The following is a 15,421-nucleotide window of genomic DNA, read 5'->3' as shown; positions in this document are numbered from 1 at the left end:
CGGGGTTGGAGCACATTCCCGAGCCCCCACGTACATCAGAAGGTTTCCCAGCCCCTTTGGGTGCATTGACTTCCTTCGGGAAATCAAAGTGCCCCTGGTGCCTTATTCATTTGATCAGTGGCTCCCATAAAGTTAGAAAAATTATAATAGTTATTTGTGTTCATTTGAGCGAGTTTATGGTATTCTATGTTTCATCTTCTGTGTGACTTGAATTTTGATAGCAAAAAATGGAGATAGCGTGTGTGCCCTGAGCTCAGTCACTAGCTCTAAAAGGAGATGCCAAGTATATTATCAAAATTTATAAAAGAAAAAAGAAAAAAGAAAAGATAAAAACCCCATAGGGCTTCAGTTACCCATCAAAGAGACCACGCTCAGTGTCAGGGAATGAACACAGCTTTGAAGTCAGTTGGGCCCACGTTCAGATCCCTCCTTGATGCCTTACTAGCTTTTGGACCCAGTTCCCTCAAATGTACGATGATAATGATGATGTTTACTTCTTGGGGTTAGTTAAAACTAAATAATTGTCTGGTGAAAATAAGCCTTCAGTAAGCATTCGTTTTCCTCTCTGTCCCTCACCTGACAGGGCATCTCACCTAGGGGAGGTGCCCAGTTTCTAATGTCTCTACGTTATAATTGAAGCCTATTGTGGCCCTGCAGTCTAATTCCCCTACCACACATTAAGGATTAACAAAACACAGAGAGTGGGATTTGCTCTTGGGCATATTGGAGTATGGCCAGGTTCCTACTACAGAGGGGACAGGCTGGGAGGGATGGGACTTGGTTTAGGCTCTTCCTCCAGGATGGGATTGCACAACAATGGCCAGCAGGAAAGATGCATTCCGGCCGGCATGGGCATACAGCAATCTCTGATCACCATCCAGGAAAATTGACAGCGGTAAAGGAGGGTCTAAAGGTGGAGTAGACTGAGCACAGCAGCAGGAACCCTGGGTGGGACAAGGCTCGGATGTCCAGAAAGATAGGCAGGCAGCCTCAGGATAGTCTGGTGTTTTAGCCCCAGACACTGAGCAGGGGTGCTTGGGCAGGACCCTGAGATGGGTTTGCCAAGCAGATTACTCGGACAAGGAGTCATCAACAGGGACCGAGGCAAAAGCTCAATGGTAAGAACGGGGGTGCTTTGAAGGGATGCCTGTTATCAGAACAAGGCACTATTTGGGGTCAGATGATGATGATGATGTTGAGTCTGAGACAGCCTCAGGTCAAGTTGGATCCTGGAAACTGAGGCAAGACCTAGTTGCAGATGAGCATCAGGTGGTTGCAGTCATGGGGAGGGGATAGGATACATCAACTGGGAACCAGGGTGAGCCAGACATTGTCTGTCTTGAAAGCAGACTCAGTTACTGCCACTTGATTACAATTTGGCCTCGTCTCCAATGCCAGTGAACATTGCTCCAAAGTTCCAGAGGTGACCTTGAAGGTTCCCTTTCCCTGCTCCCCTCTCCCTCTCTCTCCCCATCTTATCTAAACCAGTGTGGAGTGACATGTAGCGTTATCAGAATTTTCACACAAATAGGGAGCTGTATGTAGTGGAAAATTATATTCAATATATTATAGTTGCTTTAGTCACCTATTAGGTTTTAATCATGTATTTATCATTTTAGTCATGATATTTCATTTGTTTTGAAATGTCAAATATCAGTAAAGGAGGGCCTGAGATTTTTATGTTTGTCAAAGGGGAGCATAAGTTTAAAATGATCATGAAGCAGCATCATTTGAGGCCTGTTCCTCCGAGAACCTTCCCTGGCTTTCTGTCAACGAGCTCCTCTCTCTGCTCTACTCTTGTTCCTTTACTCATGTCCACAGAGTCTAGCTCTGCATCGTCCTCCCTTCTCTATACATTACACTTTCCAGCTAGATCAGGGTTCTCTATGGGGCCAATTTTGTCACCCAGGGGACATGTGCCAATGTCTGGAAACATTTCTGGTTGTCACGACTAGGGGAGAGGGTCTCCTGGCATCTTGTGAGTAGAGGCCAAGTGTGCTGCTAAATGTCTTACAAGGCACAGGACAGCTCCCCACAGCAAAGAATTATCTGCTCCTACTGTCCAAAGTGCCTCTGTTGAGAAACCCTGTGCCAGATTGAAAGCATATTATGACCTGGCATGATGTCTTAAGAATCTTTTATATACTCCCCAGGATTCTTCCAAAATAGGAATCACAGCTAGCAACTTGAATTTATCATACTCTTCCTATGTGCCAGGCACTGTTTCAAGCACTTGCCACTTATCAACTTGTTTCATCTTTTTTTTGTTAGGCATTATTTTTATCCCATTTTACAGAAGGGAAAACTGAAACACGAGAAAACTGAGCCACACTGAGCGACACACAGCTAGTAAGGGGTAAGGTCAATTACTGGTAGGAAGAATAGTTGTAGTTATAGTATAGTAATAGTAGAAGCAGTAGCAGTGGAATTTGTATTAAGTTTTTATAAGCCAAGAGCTTTGTGTATATTGACATTTTATCTTTGCCACACCCCATAGAATAGATATTCTGTAATACCTACTTCAGAAATGCAGAAACTGAGACTCAGAGGAGCTTGGCTTGTATTTATGAATTTGTATAATTTTAAAAATTAACATCTATCTTCCCCAAGCACTATAACCCCAAGAATGCAAGGACCTTGCTGCCCTTGTTCTCTGTGGTGACCCCAGGATTTGCTTAAGTGTCTAGCAGTGCACACACTCCGTAAGTGATGCTCGTGGATGGACCAGTTGAATCCTTGCTGTGGCTTGTCCCCTGTGCCACGTCCTCTTTGTCCTGGTGCTTTCCTGTGGTTCCTTCCCTCCACTGGACCTCAAAGCTGCCCCATGAAAGGGTCTGGCCCTTATTACCATTTGGAGCCCAAGCAGTGGCCGGGGCTGGTGGAGCGCTTCTCCTTCGGGTGCTTTCTTTGTCAAAACAAGCAGATACATCTGATTTCTAGATGCTAAAAACACATGACCATTTTAGGGCCCCAATTTTCTTGCACCATTGAAAATCCTTACAACCCACTCTCAGAGGAGGCACGGGCTTTCTTGTGGCCACCATATCCGTGTCCCTCCCTAATGAAATTTAATGCCACACGAAGCTAGGTAGAAATACTTTTTTTCCTTTCGATATCTGGAGTTTTTCAGAACCTAGATAATTTTATCCTATTTACATCAAACACACAGGTAACTCTAGACGTTTATATCTGTATTATTTCTGGGGAGACATAATATGATTATGAATGACAGTAATTGACATTACATGCTGTAATTACATTTCCTTTTCTGCGAACCAAAACCTTTTAGTCCAGTCCTGCAGTGCTATTTCTAGATTTCTCTTTTACATACTCTAATGTGTTAGACAGCAGGTATGGCATACGCTCATTTTTGTAAATTCTGTATCCCAGAGATTAAATGAGATAATGTGTGTGAGGGGCCAACCTAATGCCAGTCACATAATAATTATTTATCAAATACTGTTAGGTGAATTTGCATACTTGGTGCCTTTTAGGCATTGGCTCTTTGAAGAGGATTGTGCTTCTTAGATGATAGTTATGAAAAGATCCCTATTCTCACATGATCATGGAGAGCACAGAAATCACTTCCCAGGATTTCTCCCTCTAAGGCCCTTAGTTGATCTGTGGGGCTTAGAGTTTTACCCTTTTCCAAAAGGGAGAAGTATCCCATATAGTCTCCTGTTACCTTCCACCATAAAACTCCTCCATCACCTGGAGTCTGCCCAGCCTGCTAGAGAGACAGAAAAGACAGCTGTCAGTTTGTCGACCCTAAACGCCCCTCCCTTTATTCGTGGTGCATAAAGCACTTTGCCAAGGAAAAGGCACCTGGTACCCTGCTTGGCTCCTGCAGCTGTTTCCAGGTGTCTGGCTGCTCGAGGGGCCCTGAGCCCTGTTAGGTATCCCTGAACACTCCCCCAGAAAAAGCCAGGCCTTGGTCTTTGGGGTCAGGTGGAGCAGGAAGTGAGAAACCCCAGCTAGATTCTGGCCAGGGCTGCCTCCTTCTAGTCCAGAGATTTTTCCCTTGGACTCACGCTGGGGCCCAGTGACTTTGGAGGACTGACCACAGTGGTGGGCATTCCTACTGAGTACCCCAAGATCCAGCGACTTGGGAACCAGTCCTGATTCTCAGCAAGGATGCTGCACCAGAGCACAGATGAACTAGTCCCAGTGTCTGAGTAATCCAGTTAGCGCGGAGCAGTGCTGGGTCATCTCCCTGCTTCATCTGCAAGTGGAAACAAGCACATAGTACCAGGGCTTGCCTCCACCCTCCTGAGCAGGGCTTTGCATTAAACCAACCAACCAACAAACCCAAAGGACCACAGTGACAAATAATCAAATGCAAGCACTTTTTCTTTTTTCCCTATCACGTGCCTGAGACTATAAGCTTGTGCATAGAAATTTGTATGCAGACACCCTCATGCCTTCATTATCCAACCCAGGGTTTAGGTTCTCTCTTCTGTTAGGGCAGATTTCTCCCCCATGGCAATTGAGAGAAGTCCTTCAGGGCACAGTGTGGCCAGCTTGTGCCCAGAACTGCCTGGGGTTGCACAGCTGTGACCTCAGCTTGCCTCTCTCTCAGTAGATGCATTAAGACCTTGATTCTGTGGGTGGACTCAGGACTTTCACATCCCCCCATGAGACTTGTTTCTCAGCAGCCCCCAGCAGCTGACCCCCTGAAAGTGCCCAGCCCAGAGACCACCTGTGCCCTGTTCCAACTGGTGCCTTGAGGTATCTACCCAGACTGAGCATAAGCAAGCAGGCACTCCATATTTCAAGTTGCCAGGAGGCAAGAGGCAGAATCCTGTTTGCTTTGCAGCAAGTCTATGAGTCTCATGTGGCATCATATTAAATTATATAGGCAGCCACTTGTTCTGAACTGATGCACTGAGCTGAGAGTTGTAGCGAGCAGGCAGTGTTCTCCTCGGGAAACTGGTTGAAAAGATCATGTAGCTTCATAGACACTGCAGGGAGAGGACAGCTCTGGGCAGAAGATATCATGAATGTGGTTGAAATTCCAGACCATGGGCTGCGGGGCTCTTTGCCCTAAAGGTAGGTCAGAGTCTGGAAAAAGCTGAACGTGCTACAGCGGAGTGTGATTCTCTATTGGGGGGTACCCTGGTAGGCTCCTGGCTTACCTCTGGTGTTTGGGTTTCTGAGATGGTGGGTGTTGCCCTTCTTCTTGCCTCTGAAGACTTTATAATAACTTTACCTGCATTAGCCTAGTTCTGTTTCAGAGGTGTGTGTGTGTGTGTGTGTGTGTGTATAAGGTGTTTAGGAGTAGGGGAGGAGGTGAGGATAAACAAAGAAATAAAGGGGTGAAGGACTTGTGAAAGAAAATCTCTTCCTAATTTTACTACTTGTCCCCTGCTTCTACATATTGGTAAATACAAGCATGGCTTCTGAAACTGTAGAAAGAAGCTTTTGGCTTCTGGGAGCTAATAGCCTGCTAAATGCTTTTCCTAAGACCTAATAGCCAGCTTTACTCCATAACTAGAGTAGAAAGGGTGTTGTAATTCTCCTTAATGACAGTATTATGAAAAGGACAGATATCTTACTTTAAGAGCTCATAATCAATAATGCCTAATGGGCCCTTCCAAATTTCCCAAATAGTTGGCAATAAATAGATTCAAACAGGAACTGAAATGGGTTTGATTGACATGCATGTAAGTTCTTGGCAGATTTTCCACTCAGCTCCCACCCACAGGTTTAAAATGGTTAGAAAATTCATTTTTAGTTTTATGGCTAGGCGGAAATGCCTCCCCAAGGATTTTAACAAGTTAGAGGCTACATCAGTTTTGGCTCCTTGATCCAGGTTCTGAAAAGATCCCGAGGAATAAAAGAGTCAAGGGTCTCCATGAGCAGCTTTCACCCACATGGGTGCCCAAGAGGCGAGTCTTCTTGGCTCCCCAGAAGATGTGTATGGGAGATGTGGCTTCTCCTTGGGGTCTGGGTCTATAGTGCTTTCATCACAGATCAGCAGTCCTCTCCTACATGATGAATATGTGAACCCCAAATTCACTCATTTGTACCCTCTGGAAAGATGTTTGTGCTGGAGTTCCCAACAAGAGAATAGAAGCTCGGGGGAGAGCAGGAGACTTAGATGGATAGAGAATTTACAGCTAATCCTTGGAAGCTCCTAAGCTGTGGGTATTTGTGTTTGGTGTCGGGAGGGGAGTAGGGCAGGCGTTCAGGCGAGGGAGTTGGGGAGAGGGTCCTAGGGTGCTGCTGATAGGAGAAAAGTAGCATTTCATTGTTGTTTCACTTATATTTGTGTGAGGACCAATAGAGATGAATATTTTTCCCAGTATTTACTAGTAGTTTTTTCTTTTTATAAATTGCTGCTTAATGTATTTTGTTAACTTTCCTTAAGGGCTTTAATGGATTTTTAGCATGGATTTATTTAATGAACTCATCATATATTAAGGATATCAATCTGTACTTGCCATATTAGTTGCAATTTTTTTTCAGAGTGTCCTGATTCTGAGCCTGAAAAGTTGCTTGCCGTGATCTGCTGCCTTGTTTACAAAACCAGTCTGTGGTTTACTTCTGCTCTCCTCACCCAGAATCCAGTTCTTAAGCACCACTGAAGGAAACAAAATCAAAAGCTTCTTACTATGGAAAACGTCTAACATAAACAAGGATAGAAAGAATAGAGAAATCCGATCCCAATGAACCCATCCCCTCGCTCCAACAGTGGCTGACTCATGGTTGATCTTGTTTTTCATTTCCCTCCCATCTGCCCCTGGCCTAAAATGGGAAGATTTTTTGAAGTGAATCCCAGATGTATTTTATCTCTAAATATGTCTGTGTATATCTCTTAAAGATAAGAGTTCTTTTAAAAAGCATAACTATATTTCACATAGAAAAATTAACAATTCCTTCATATCTTTATTTATTCAGTCTCATAATTTTAATTGTTGTTTTTGTTTTTGTTTGTTTGTTTGTTTGTTTTTTTTAATCATCATTTTGAGATATATTCACATACCACGCAGTCATACAAAACAAATTGTACTTTCGATTGTTTACAGTACCATTACATAGTTGTACATTCATCACCTAAATCAATCCCTGACACCTTCATTAGCACACACACAAAAATAACAAGAATAATAATTAGAGTGAAAAAGAGCAATTGAAGTAAAAAAGAACACTGGGTACCTTTGTCTGTTTGTTTGCTTCCCCTACTTTTCTACACATCCATCCATAAACTAGACAAAGTGGAGTTTGGTCCTTATGGCATTCCCAATCCCACTGTCACCCCTCATAAGCTACATTTTTATACAACTGTCTTCGAGATTCATGGGTTCTGGGTTGTAGTTTAATAGTTTCAGGTATCCACCACCAGCTACCCCAATTCTTTAGAACCTAAAAAAGGTTGTCTAAAGTGTGCGTAAGAGTGCCCACCAGAGTGATCTCTCGGCTTGTTTTGGAATCTCTCTGCCACTGAAGCTTATTTCATTTCCTTTCACATCCCCCTTTTGGTCAAGAAGATGTTCTCCATCCCACGATGCCGGGTCTACATTCCTCCCCGGGAGTCATATTCCACGTTGCCAGGGAGATTCACTTCCCTGGGTGTCTGATCCCACGTAGGGGGGAGGGCAGTGATTTCACCTTTCAAGTTGGCTTAGCCAGAGAGAGAGGGCCACATCTGAGCAACAAAGAGGCATTCAGGAGGAGACTCTTAGGCACAAATACAGGGAGGCCTAGCCTCTCCTTTGCAGCAACCGTCTTCCCAAGGGTAAAACTTATGGTAGAGGGCTCAACCCATCAAACCACCAGTCCCCTATGTCTGTGGTCATGTTAGCAACCTGTTTGTTTGTTTTTAATGTTTTTGGAATCAAGATCAAAATAAGGTTCCTGCATTGTAATCAATTGCTATTCTCTGAGGTCTCTTTTATTCCTTACAATATATATTTTTAAGAAAACTGTAGATTTTCCCACAGTCTAGATTTTGCTAATTGTATCATTGTGGTGACGCTGAACATGTTCCTCTGATGCTTGCATTTCCCAAAAATTGGTAGATAGATCTAGGATTGATAGTGGCATATCTTTTTTTTTGTGGAAAGTAGAAGGGGTTATTTCTGGTTGTCTCTCTCTTTTTGTGATGTTAGGAGCCACTGATAATCATTAATTGCCTAGATACATTAATTTATTAGGGGTTTCAAATGGTGAATTCTAATTGATTAATCCCTCCTCATTTATTATAAAGACAAACTTTATAAAGATAAATGAGATAAAAGCTTATCAAGCATTTGGTCAGCCAGAAGTGCAGTTTGATTTAGAAAGGTAAGATATAAGTTAGATTCTTTCCTTTATTTACCAGGTTCCCCAGCATCCTCCAAAGTTGATGAGTGAGGTGTTTCATTTTATATCTCTAGTTCATGGATTTAAACATAATTGATGTGTTTCAAAGCATTATAGTTATTATCCTTATTGATGCTGAAATTTTTCTGTTGTTGGCCAGTGGAAGTCTCTTTGATACGATCCCACCTGGTAGAAATTCACAGCTTATTGTTTTCCGATAATAGGATGTTCTGGGCTTATCTTGTATATTTTCTGTCTAAGACCTAGAATCAGCCACTTCTCCAAGGAAGCCTGATGCCTTTTAGTGGGAAATGGCATTAATATTTAGAAACCATAATCCAGGTTTAAGAGATATTGAGTACCATTTTTTCCCACCTCTAGAAATTTATCCAAACTAGAGTCTCCACTATGGGCTCCACCATGGCCCATCGAAACCCCCATGGTCATCAGCTTTCTTCAAGCATCAACATTCAGGCTCCATAACATCCATAAAATATTCCTTCTGCGACCTGCCTGGGTACTTTCACAGTGCCATTTGCTCCCAAATGTCCTCCTGGGTTAACAAGTGTTGCCTGGACCTTTTTGTCTTCTCTGCCTCTCTCTTTCACTATCCTCTCTTTTTATCCATTTGGAACTCAAGACAAGAGGATAGATAATAATTTCTTAATGTCTCTTCCAACTTTGCTTTTTAGCTCTGTTCGCTTGCCAAAGTCAATCTTGTTCTATTAGATCATCTCTGTGGGGTCCCCTTGTCTCCCCCAGTGCTTTATACACTTTGCCAGGCACATGCAGTATTTGTAAAAGGTGGAAGAAGGGAAAACTAGCATTTACAAAATGCTTACCCAGGCAGGTACTACTCTGCTGGGCATTTTATGTGGGCTATGTTATCTAAACTTTGTTATAAATACCTGTGAGGTTAAGTATTATGATTCTCATTTTAGAGAAGAAAAAAGTTAAATAAGAGGTAGAACTAGGATTAATCCAAGGTCTACCTTTCTCCAGAGCCCAGCCTCCCTTGTAATATATGTCCCATGAAGACTTCTGTTAGTGGATCTTTAGGGAACCTTTTCCCCAGCCATCCTGCAAACTCAGAAAACTCTGCATTTCTTATCCTTCAGTGGCTCCCTATTGCTTTCAGGATTAAACCCATACTGCCTCTGTTCTGACTCCTAGGCTGAACGCTCTAACAACATTCCACAGATGCATCACCCTCCAGCCAATCCCCCCCAAGAAGTGCCTTGTTCTCACACCTCCAGACCTTTTGTATGTGGGGCTCCCTCTTCACCTGGTGAACTCCTTAAAGGAGTTGATTCTTCTTTAAGAATCAACTGCTGTATCCGCTGCCCTGGGAAGCCCTTGCTGATTTCCACTCCCAGATGGTTAAGTGATACTCCTTTGGCTCCCAGGGAAGACTATGCTATATTCTGAGACTGTGTCTTACTCAGCCCTTTGGCCCCAATATGCAGCACAGTGCCTGGCCCAGGAGAGTTGCTCAGCATTGCTGCTGAATGCATATTTGAGTGAATGAATGGATGTGCAGTACCAGCTGTGCCATGCTTGCTCACCTGGGTAAATGGTCATCTTCTTTTAAATAGTCTTTACTGTTTATTGCAGCCTTTGCTACTCTCTGCTTCTGTGGTGTATTTTTTATTTTTGTCTATAAGTTAAATTATGCTCTGAGGCTGGAAAGCGTAACTGGAATGAGGCTTCAACAAGGCATTGCCTTGCACAAAGTCAAGACTGAATAATTATCCATTGAATTGAATCAAATGGAAGGTTGTGCAAAAGGAGGCGTCATTGGAAGTGTTAGGCATGCTATCAGCAGAATGCCAAGCAAACGGTTAAAGCATCTCCAATTTACTACAATCTCTTTTAATAGGTTCTCTGTACAGATTTGCTGTCAGCATGGCTTGTTGGTTTAAAAAGGGGGGATGCTGAAATGGCTCTTGTGATGCACAACCGGCAGGATTTGGCCATTTCCAGTGTGATGGTCCTTGGTTTTCTAGCTTTAGACAAGACTTAGTCATTAATGTGGAGGTCTAAATTTGAAGCAAAAATGCTTCAAACAAAATGTCCCAAATCCCTGCTGTCAAAAACAGCCCACATTTGCCTCTCTGTGATCTCCATTGCTGCCTCCAGTTCATCTGTCCTCATCCCAGCTTCTCTTCTTAAAGCCCAGATGCACCAGAAATTAATGTTCTGGCTTTGATGTATAAGGCAGAGCTGTTTATTTGACTGTGGGATTCTCTTGAAAGGGTAAGACTGCTCAAGGGCCAGCATTGCCATACTCTTCATTCATTCAGCAAATATGTGTTAAGCCCTTGTTGCATGTTAGTGCTGGCAGTACAGTGCTGGGCAGGGCCTCGGCCCTCTTGGAGCACTCAGAGTAGTGGGAGATACAGGTTCTTTACATATGCACACAAATACATTATTCCAAACTGTTGTAAGTGAGATGGAGAGAGGAACAAAAATGTATCCACCAAAGGGCTCTGGCACCTTTCCATGAAGCCCTGCCTGGCTGGCTCTTGTCTTTCTCATCCGCTGGGAGCCATGCCTGTGCCAGCCCTGGGCCCACTGAGAATCTGGGTATGCATAACTGTGAGCTCTTAGGGCAAGGATCCATTCTTTCCTAAAATGGTGCTTGGCATACAGCAGGAGCTCAATTGTTGGTAAAGAGCAGAGGAAGGGAATGGACACAGTTACAAGTCCCCATTCCTTCATGATTGCATGCCTAACACTTCCAATGAAGCTTCCTTTGCGCAACCTTCCATTTGATTCAATTCAATGGATAATTATTCAGTCTTGATTTTGTGCAAGGCAATGCCTTGTTGAAGCCTCATTCCAGTTACGCCTTCCAGCCTCCAAGCATAATTTAACTTACAGACAAAAATTAAAAATGCACCACAGAAGCAGAGAGTAGCAAAGGCTGCAATAAACAATAACTTCATCTTTGGTGGTATGAAGATGCACTAGTTCCAAAACTTCACCTCTGTCCCCAGGAAGACAGCAGCTGTTCTCTAGAAGGGTTGTAAAGGATGAAATAATGAACAACAGCCTTCGGCACAGGGCCTGGCCCATGGCAGGAGCTCAGCACAGGTTAAATCCCTTCCCCTGCTTCCCAGAACTTTCCTCTGGATGATGGTATGTGCTCTAATGAAAGCAACCTGCCCACCCCTGCATTACCTGGATCCTCTCAGACTAGAGCCCGAGCAAGGCCAAGGACAGAACTGGTCCTGACCAACTCTGAATCCCCAGCGTGAGCATGTCGTAGAATGAGGACTAAGGAAGTGTTTATTTTTGAATGGCACTGGCCTAGTGTCCCAAGACAAAGAGCAGGATTCTGTAGCCCATCCATTCTTGTTTTGCTTCTTCCTTTGAGGAAAAGACCACATTACCCTTCCAAATTTGTTCCTACTTACTCTCTCAAGTCCTGCCTGGTCTCCTGTGATTTCTCTCCTGGGAGAAGGAAGGAAAGACCCCTGCTCCTGAAACTTCAGGGGGGATAGCAGATGCTTTTGCACCCCACAGTGCATCTCCCAGTCCACCTTTGTTTCAGCCCAGCTGTGGTAGTCAGTTTGGGGCATACTGTGGGGTCCCACCCTCATCTTGCACCACAACCTTTCTTTCCCAGGATTCTAGGATCTGAAGCCCCCCTCAGCCTGCACCTGGCACAGTCTGGAAGTGTGGAGAGGTCAGAGGATGAAAGCCCCAGTCTCTTGGAGGCCCCTCCTACATGATTCCTCTGAGGGACCCCACTGGGATGGAGCCCCAGTTGCCCTCAGGTGACCAGCTCAGTAGTGCACCCTTCATCTCCTCTTCCTCCCCTACCTTCCTTTCTTAGGATTTTTTTTTTCCCCACAAGAACTACTCAAATTCAGGGGACTCTAAACCAAGACCTTGGGGAAAAGAGACAACCAACTGTGCCAACATCCTGTAGGTATGTTTTCAGGGAAGTCACTTAAATTTTCTGAACATTAGTCTTCTCATCCATGAAAAAGAGAGAGTGATCGCCTGTGCTCTGACCCTCACATTGGGCTGTGTCTTGAGTTCCCTGGAGGCTCCGTATCCTACGCCAGCTGGCCCTTTGCCTGAGTGCCCACGGAGACTGCAAGGCTGGGCAATGACTCACCCTCGCTAATGTCCAACTTTTACAGGACGGGTAAGTCACGTATCGTGTCCACCGTCAATGGAGATTAAGGAAGCCATTTACATGGTATTTTTTTATGACATGAATAAATATAACAAGATAATGTATGGTGAAACAAGTGGGATATAGAACTGGTGTACCCAGTATGTTAAAAATGTGTGTGTGTGTGAGTAAAATATTAAAAAACTTGTAGGAAACTATAGCTTGTTAACAGAGTTTATCTCTAAGCAGTAGGATTATTTTCTTCCACAGCTTTTTCTTATTTTCAAAGTTCTCTTAAACGAGCATGTTTTTCTTTTATAGCCAGAAATAAATCAAGTAAGTTAAAACAATCAAAAATACTGCTCAAGTATCACCTCCTTTTCAATCTGTCCTCACAGAGGCTGAGCCTTTGTAAAGTGACCGGTCAACCCCTAGGGTTTCACAAATGCAAGATTATTTTCCATTAAATTTGCCCCGGTTCTACCTGGGAATGCAGAAGTGACCATGTTTCTGTTCTGGTCACATAAATGTGGTTTACAAAACTGGTGTGTGTATTTTCAGACCTTTATTATAGCTACACATTGTGCTTGGAGAATATTTAGTCTGCCTACCCTAATGAAGTGGATCTGATTGTATAAAGAAATAAAAACTGTTACATACAGTGTCTTGTTAAGAGTGCGAACTCTGGAGCCAGACAGCCTGGAATCGAATCTGGATTCTACTTTCCAGCTGTGTCTCCTGGTCAAGTTACATAACTTCTCTGTGCCTCATTTTCCACATCTGTAAAATGGGAATCATAATAGTACCTATTCATTGGCTCGTTGTGAAGTTGTGAAGATTAAATGAGTTGATATACGTAAAAAAAAAAAAGTGCCACGTCTAAGTGCTTGGCACAAAGCACGTGTGACGTAAGTGTTTAATCTTGCACCACCATCATCATTGTTCATGAGAGTTTCTACAAGCTGTGCTCTTTCAGGATAAACCACCGACTGACGTTCAGACAAACCCAGAATGAGCCCACAAGCATTTCGTCCAATCAGAATACATCAGTGCCTGGTTTGCTTACCACCCACACCCAGACCTCTCTTTCCACAGAGTTCACAACTTAAGACTTAAAGTGGACGTGTAGTTAATGTGGCATTTTAAGCAGCATTAATCCATTGCAAAAATAAATGACTGGTTGCTCAGGATTAATAACAAGGACATAGGCAGGAAGGTCAAAGAGCAGCGGAGAATGAGTTGAGAAAAGGAAACACGGCTCCCGTGAAGCAAAAAGATAGAAGCAAAGGTGGGGGACAGGCTGTACCAGGTGCTTCACAGATCTGCGTACCACCTGCCTGCTCCAGCGTGGCCTCCATGTTGTCGACACACTCCTCTTTCGCTCCCTCCACCCTGGAAGAGTGCTCTGCCTTCGTCACTAAGTTGCTAATTGCATGGGGGCCCTTATCACTCACGTAGGAGTTTGTAGAGGCATCTTTCTCTCCCACTGAAGCACCCTCCGTGGCTCACCAAGTGCTAATCTGGTGCCTGGCACTGGGCTGGGCTGTGAGGCTGCCAAACGTAGCTGTCCTTTAGAAGCCAGCTGACCCTGGAAGATAGGTATTTGTTCATAATTGTATGCATAGCTCCTGGCTCATGTAGATGCCCACTGTGTGTTTATAAATTAATAAGTAGTGCCAGTTCCACCCGGATTGTGCTTGGTTAGGTTGCTCATTGTACCCACATTTCACATTTAACTAGCCAGCTTACCAGATTAAGCTCTATAGCTCTCCCCAAAGCCGTTACAAGTGTTTAGGGGGTGTGGACACACACAGATGCACACGGATGCACAACAGCATGGCGTTTTCCATTATAAACTCCCAGGATGGCACATCCACACAACCTTTTGCTAAAGTAGAAGACCTTGAAAACCAAGGAAATTTTTTCAGTTCTCAATATAAAGAGAAAGCCGGACATGTCGTGGCAAAAGAACAGTGATGTACCATCCCCCTGGACCCCCTGTGCCTGTGTAATTTTAAAATTAACTCCCATGGCCTGCTTGAGACCCCAATGAATGTTTCAATCTCAGTTGTATAGGCTGTCTGAAGACCAGCCAATAGTGCTTTACATCTCCCTCCGTGCTTACCAGCAATTGGAGGGCAGCTGTACCATGTGCTTCACTGAACAATGAATAAGTGCCCAGGGGCCATTTTTGCTGGGCAACCTGCCAACTCCGCAGAGACTGTAAAACTGACCAAAACAAAGACTCGAGTTGAAACTGTAAGACTTAGGACTATACATCCTCTTGTCAGCTCCCCAGCACACACCAGCTTCTTAAGTTCCCTTTCTTGGCTGCACTCCAAGGGCTGGATGTCAGACCCTGGTGACTAAACAGCTGTGTCAAGTGGAGGAGAGGGTGGTGTGAGACCCTGACAATCTGCTGAAGACGCCACAAGCTGGCTCCCATGTTTACCTGATGCCTTATATTATGGCTGCTGAAACAAGTTTCCTTTAAGTTGAAAGTAATAAAACTCCTTTTGTTTGAGGAATAGGGGGTTGGAGTTTTGCATTTTCTTTTGGCAATGCCACATAGCTAAGTGAACCCACATGTTTTAGGGAAGGGTGAGTATTTAGAACAAAACTTATCTCCTTAAACCAAGAAAGCTGTAGGCAGAATAATCCCAAAATATCCATGTGGGACATGGACCTGTGTATAGATGTGCTACCTTACATTAAAACGGGGAATTAAGGTTGCAAGTGGAATTGTAATTGCTGATCATCTGACCTTAAAATAGGGTGATTATTCTGGATTATCTGGATGGGCCCAATGTAATCACAAGGATCCTTAAAAGTAGAAGAGGGAGGTAGAAGATGAGGCCAGAAGGATGCAATGAAAAGAGCTCCACCAACCATTGCTGGCTTTGAAAACAGGGGAAGGGTGACACATACCACGGAATGCAAGCATCCTCTAGAAGCTGGAAAAGGCAAAGAAACAGATATGTGTTGTTT

The 15,421-nt window shown here is 43.9% G+C and overlaps 1 protein-coding gene across 4 annotated transcripts in view; it reads left to right on the top strand.

Moving 5' to 3' along the window:
* PARVA (parvin alpha) overlaps positions 1–15,421 on the top strand; it is a 196,118-nt gene that overhangs the window by 73,524 nt on the left and 107,173 nt on the right. Inside the window, exon 1 of one of the 4 annotated variants that reach the window (XM_037839930.1) lies at positions 12,418–12,463. The exons of the other annotated variants lie outside the window; for them this stretch is intronic. Within the exon in view, the coding sequence (XP_037695858.1) occupies positions 12,442–12,463 (22 nt within the window). The 5' untranslated portion in view covers positions 12,418–12,441. Of the gene's footprint in view, positions 1–12,417; positions 12,464–15,421 lie in introns of those variants that run through there. 4 annotated transcript variants of the gene reach the window in all.

This window comes from Choloepus didactylus, chromosome 6 (genome assembly GCF_015220235.1).
Source record: "Choloepus didactylus isolate mChoDid1 chromosome 6, mChoDid1.pri, whole genome shotgun sequence".
NCBI lineage: Eukaryota > Metazoa > Chordata > Mammalia > Pilosa > Megalonychidae > Choloepus > Choloepus didactylus.
Note: the sequence above shows the minus strand (reverse complement) of the source record. Positions and strands in the feature narration are given on the sequence as shown.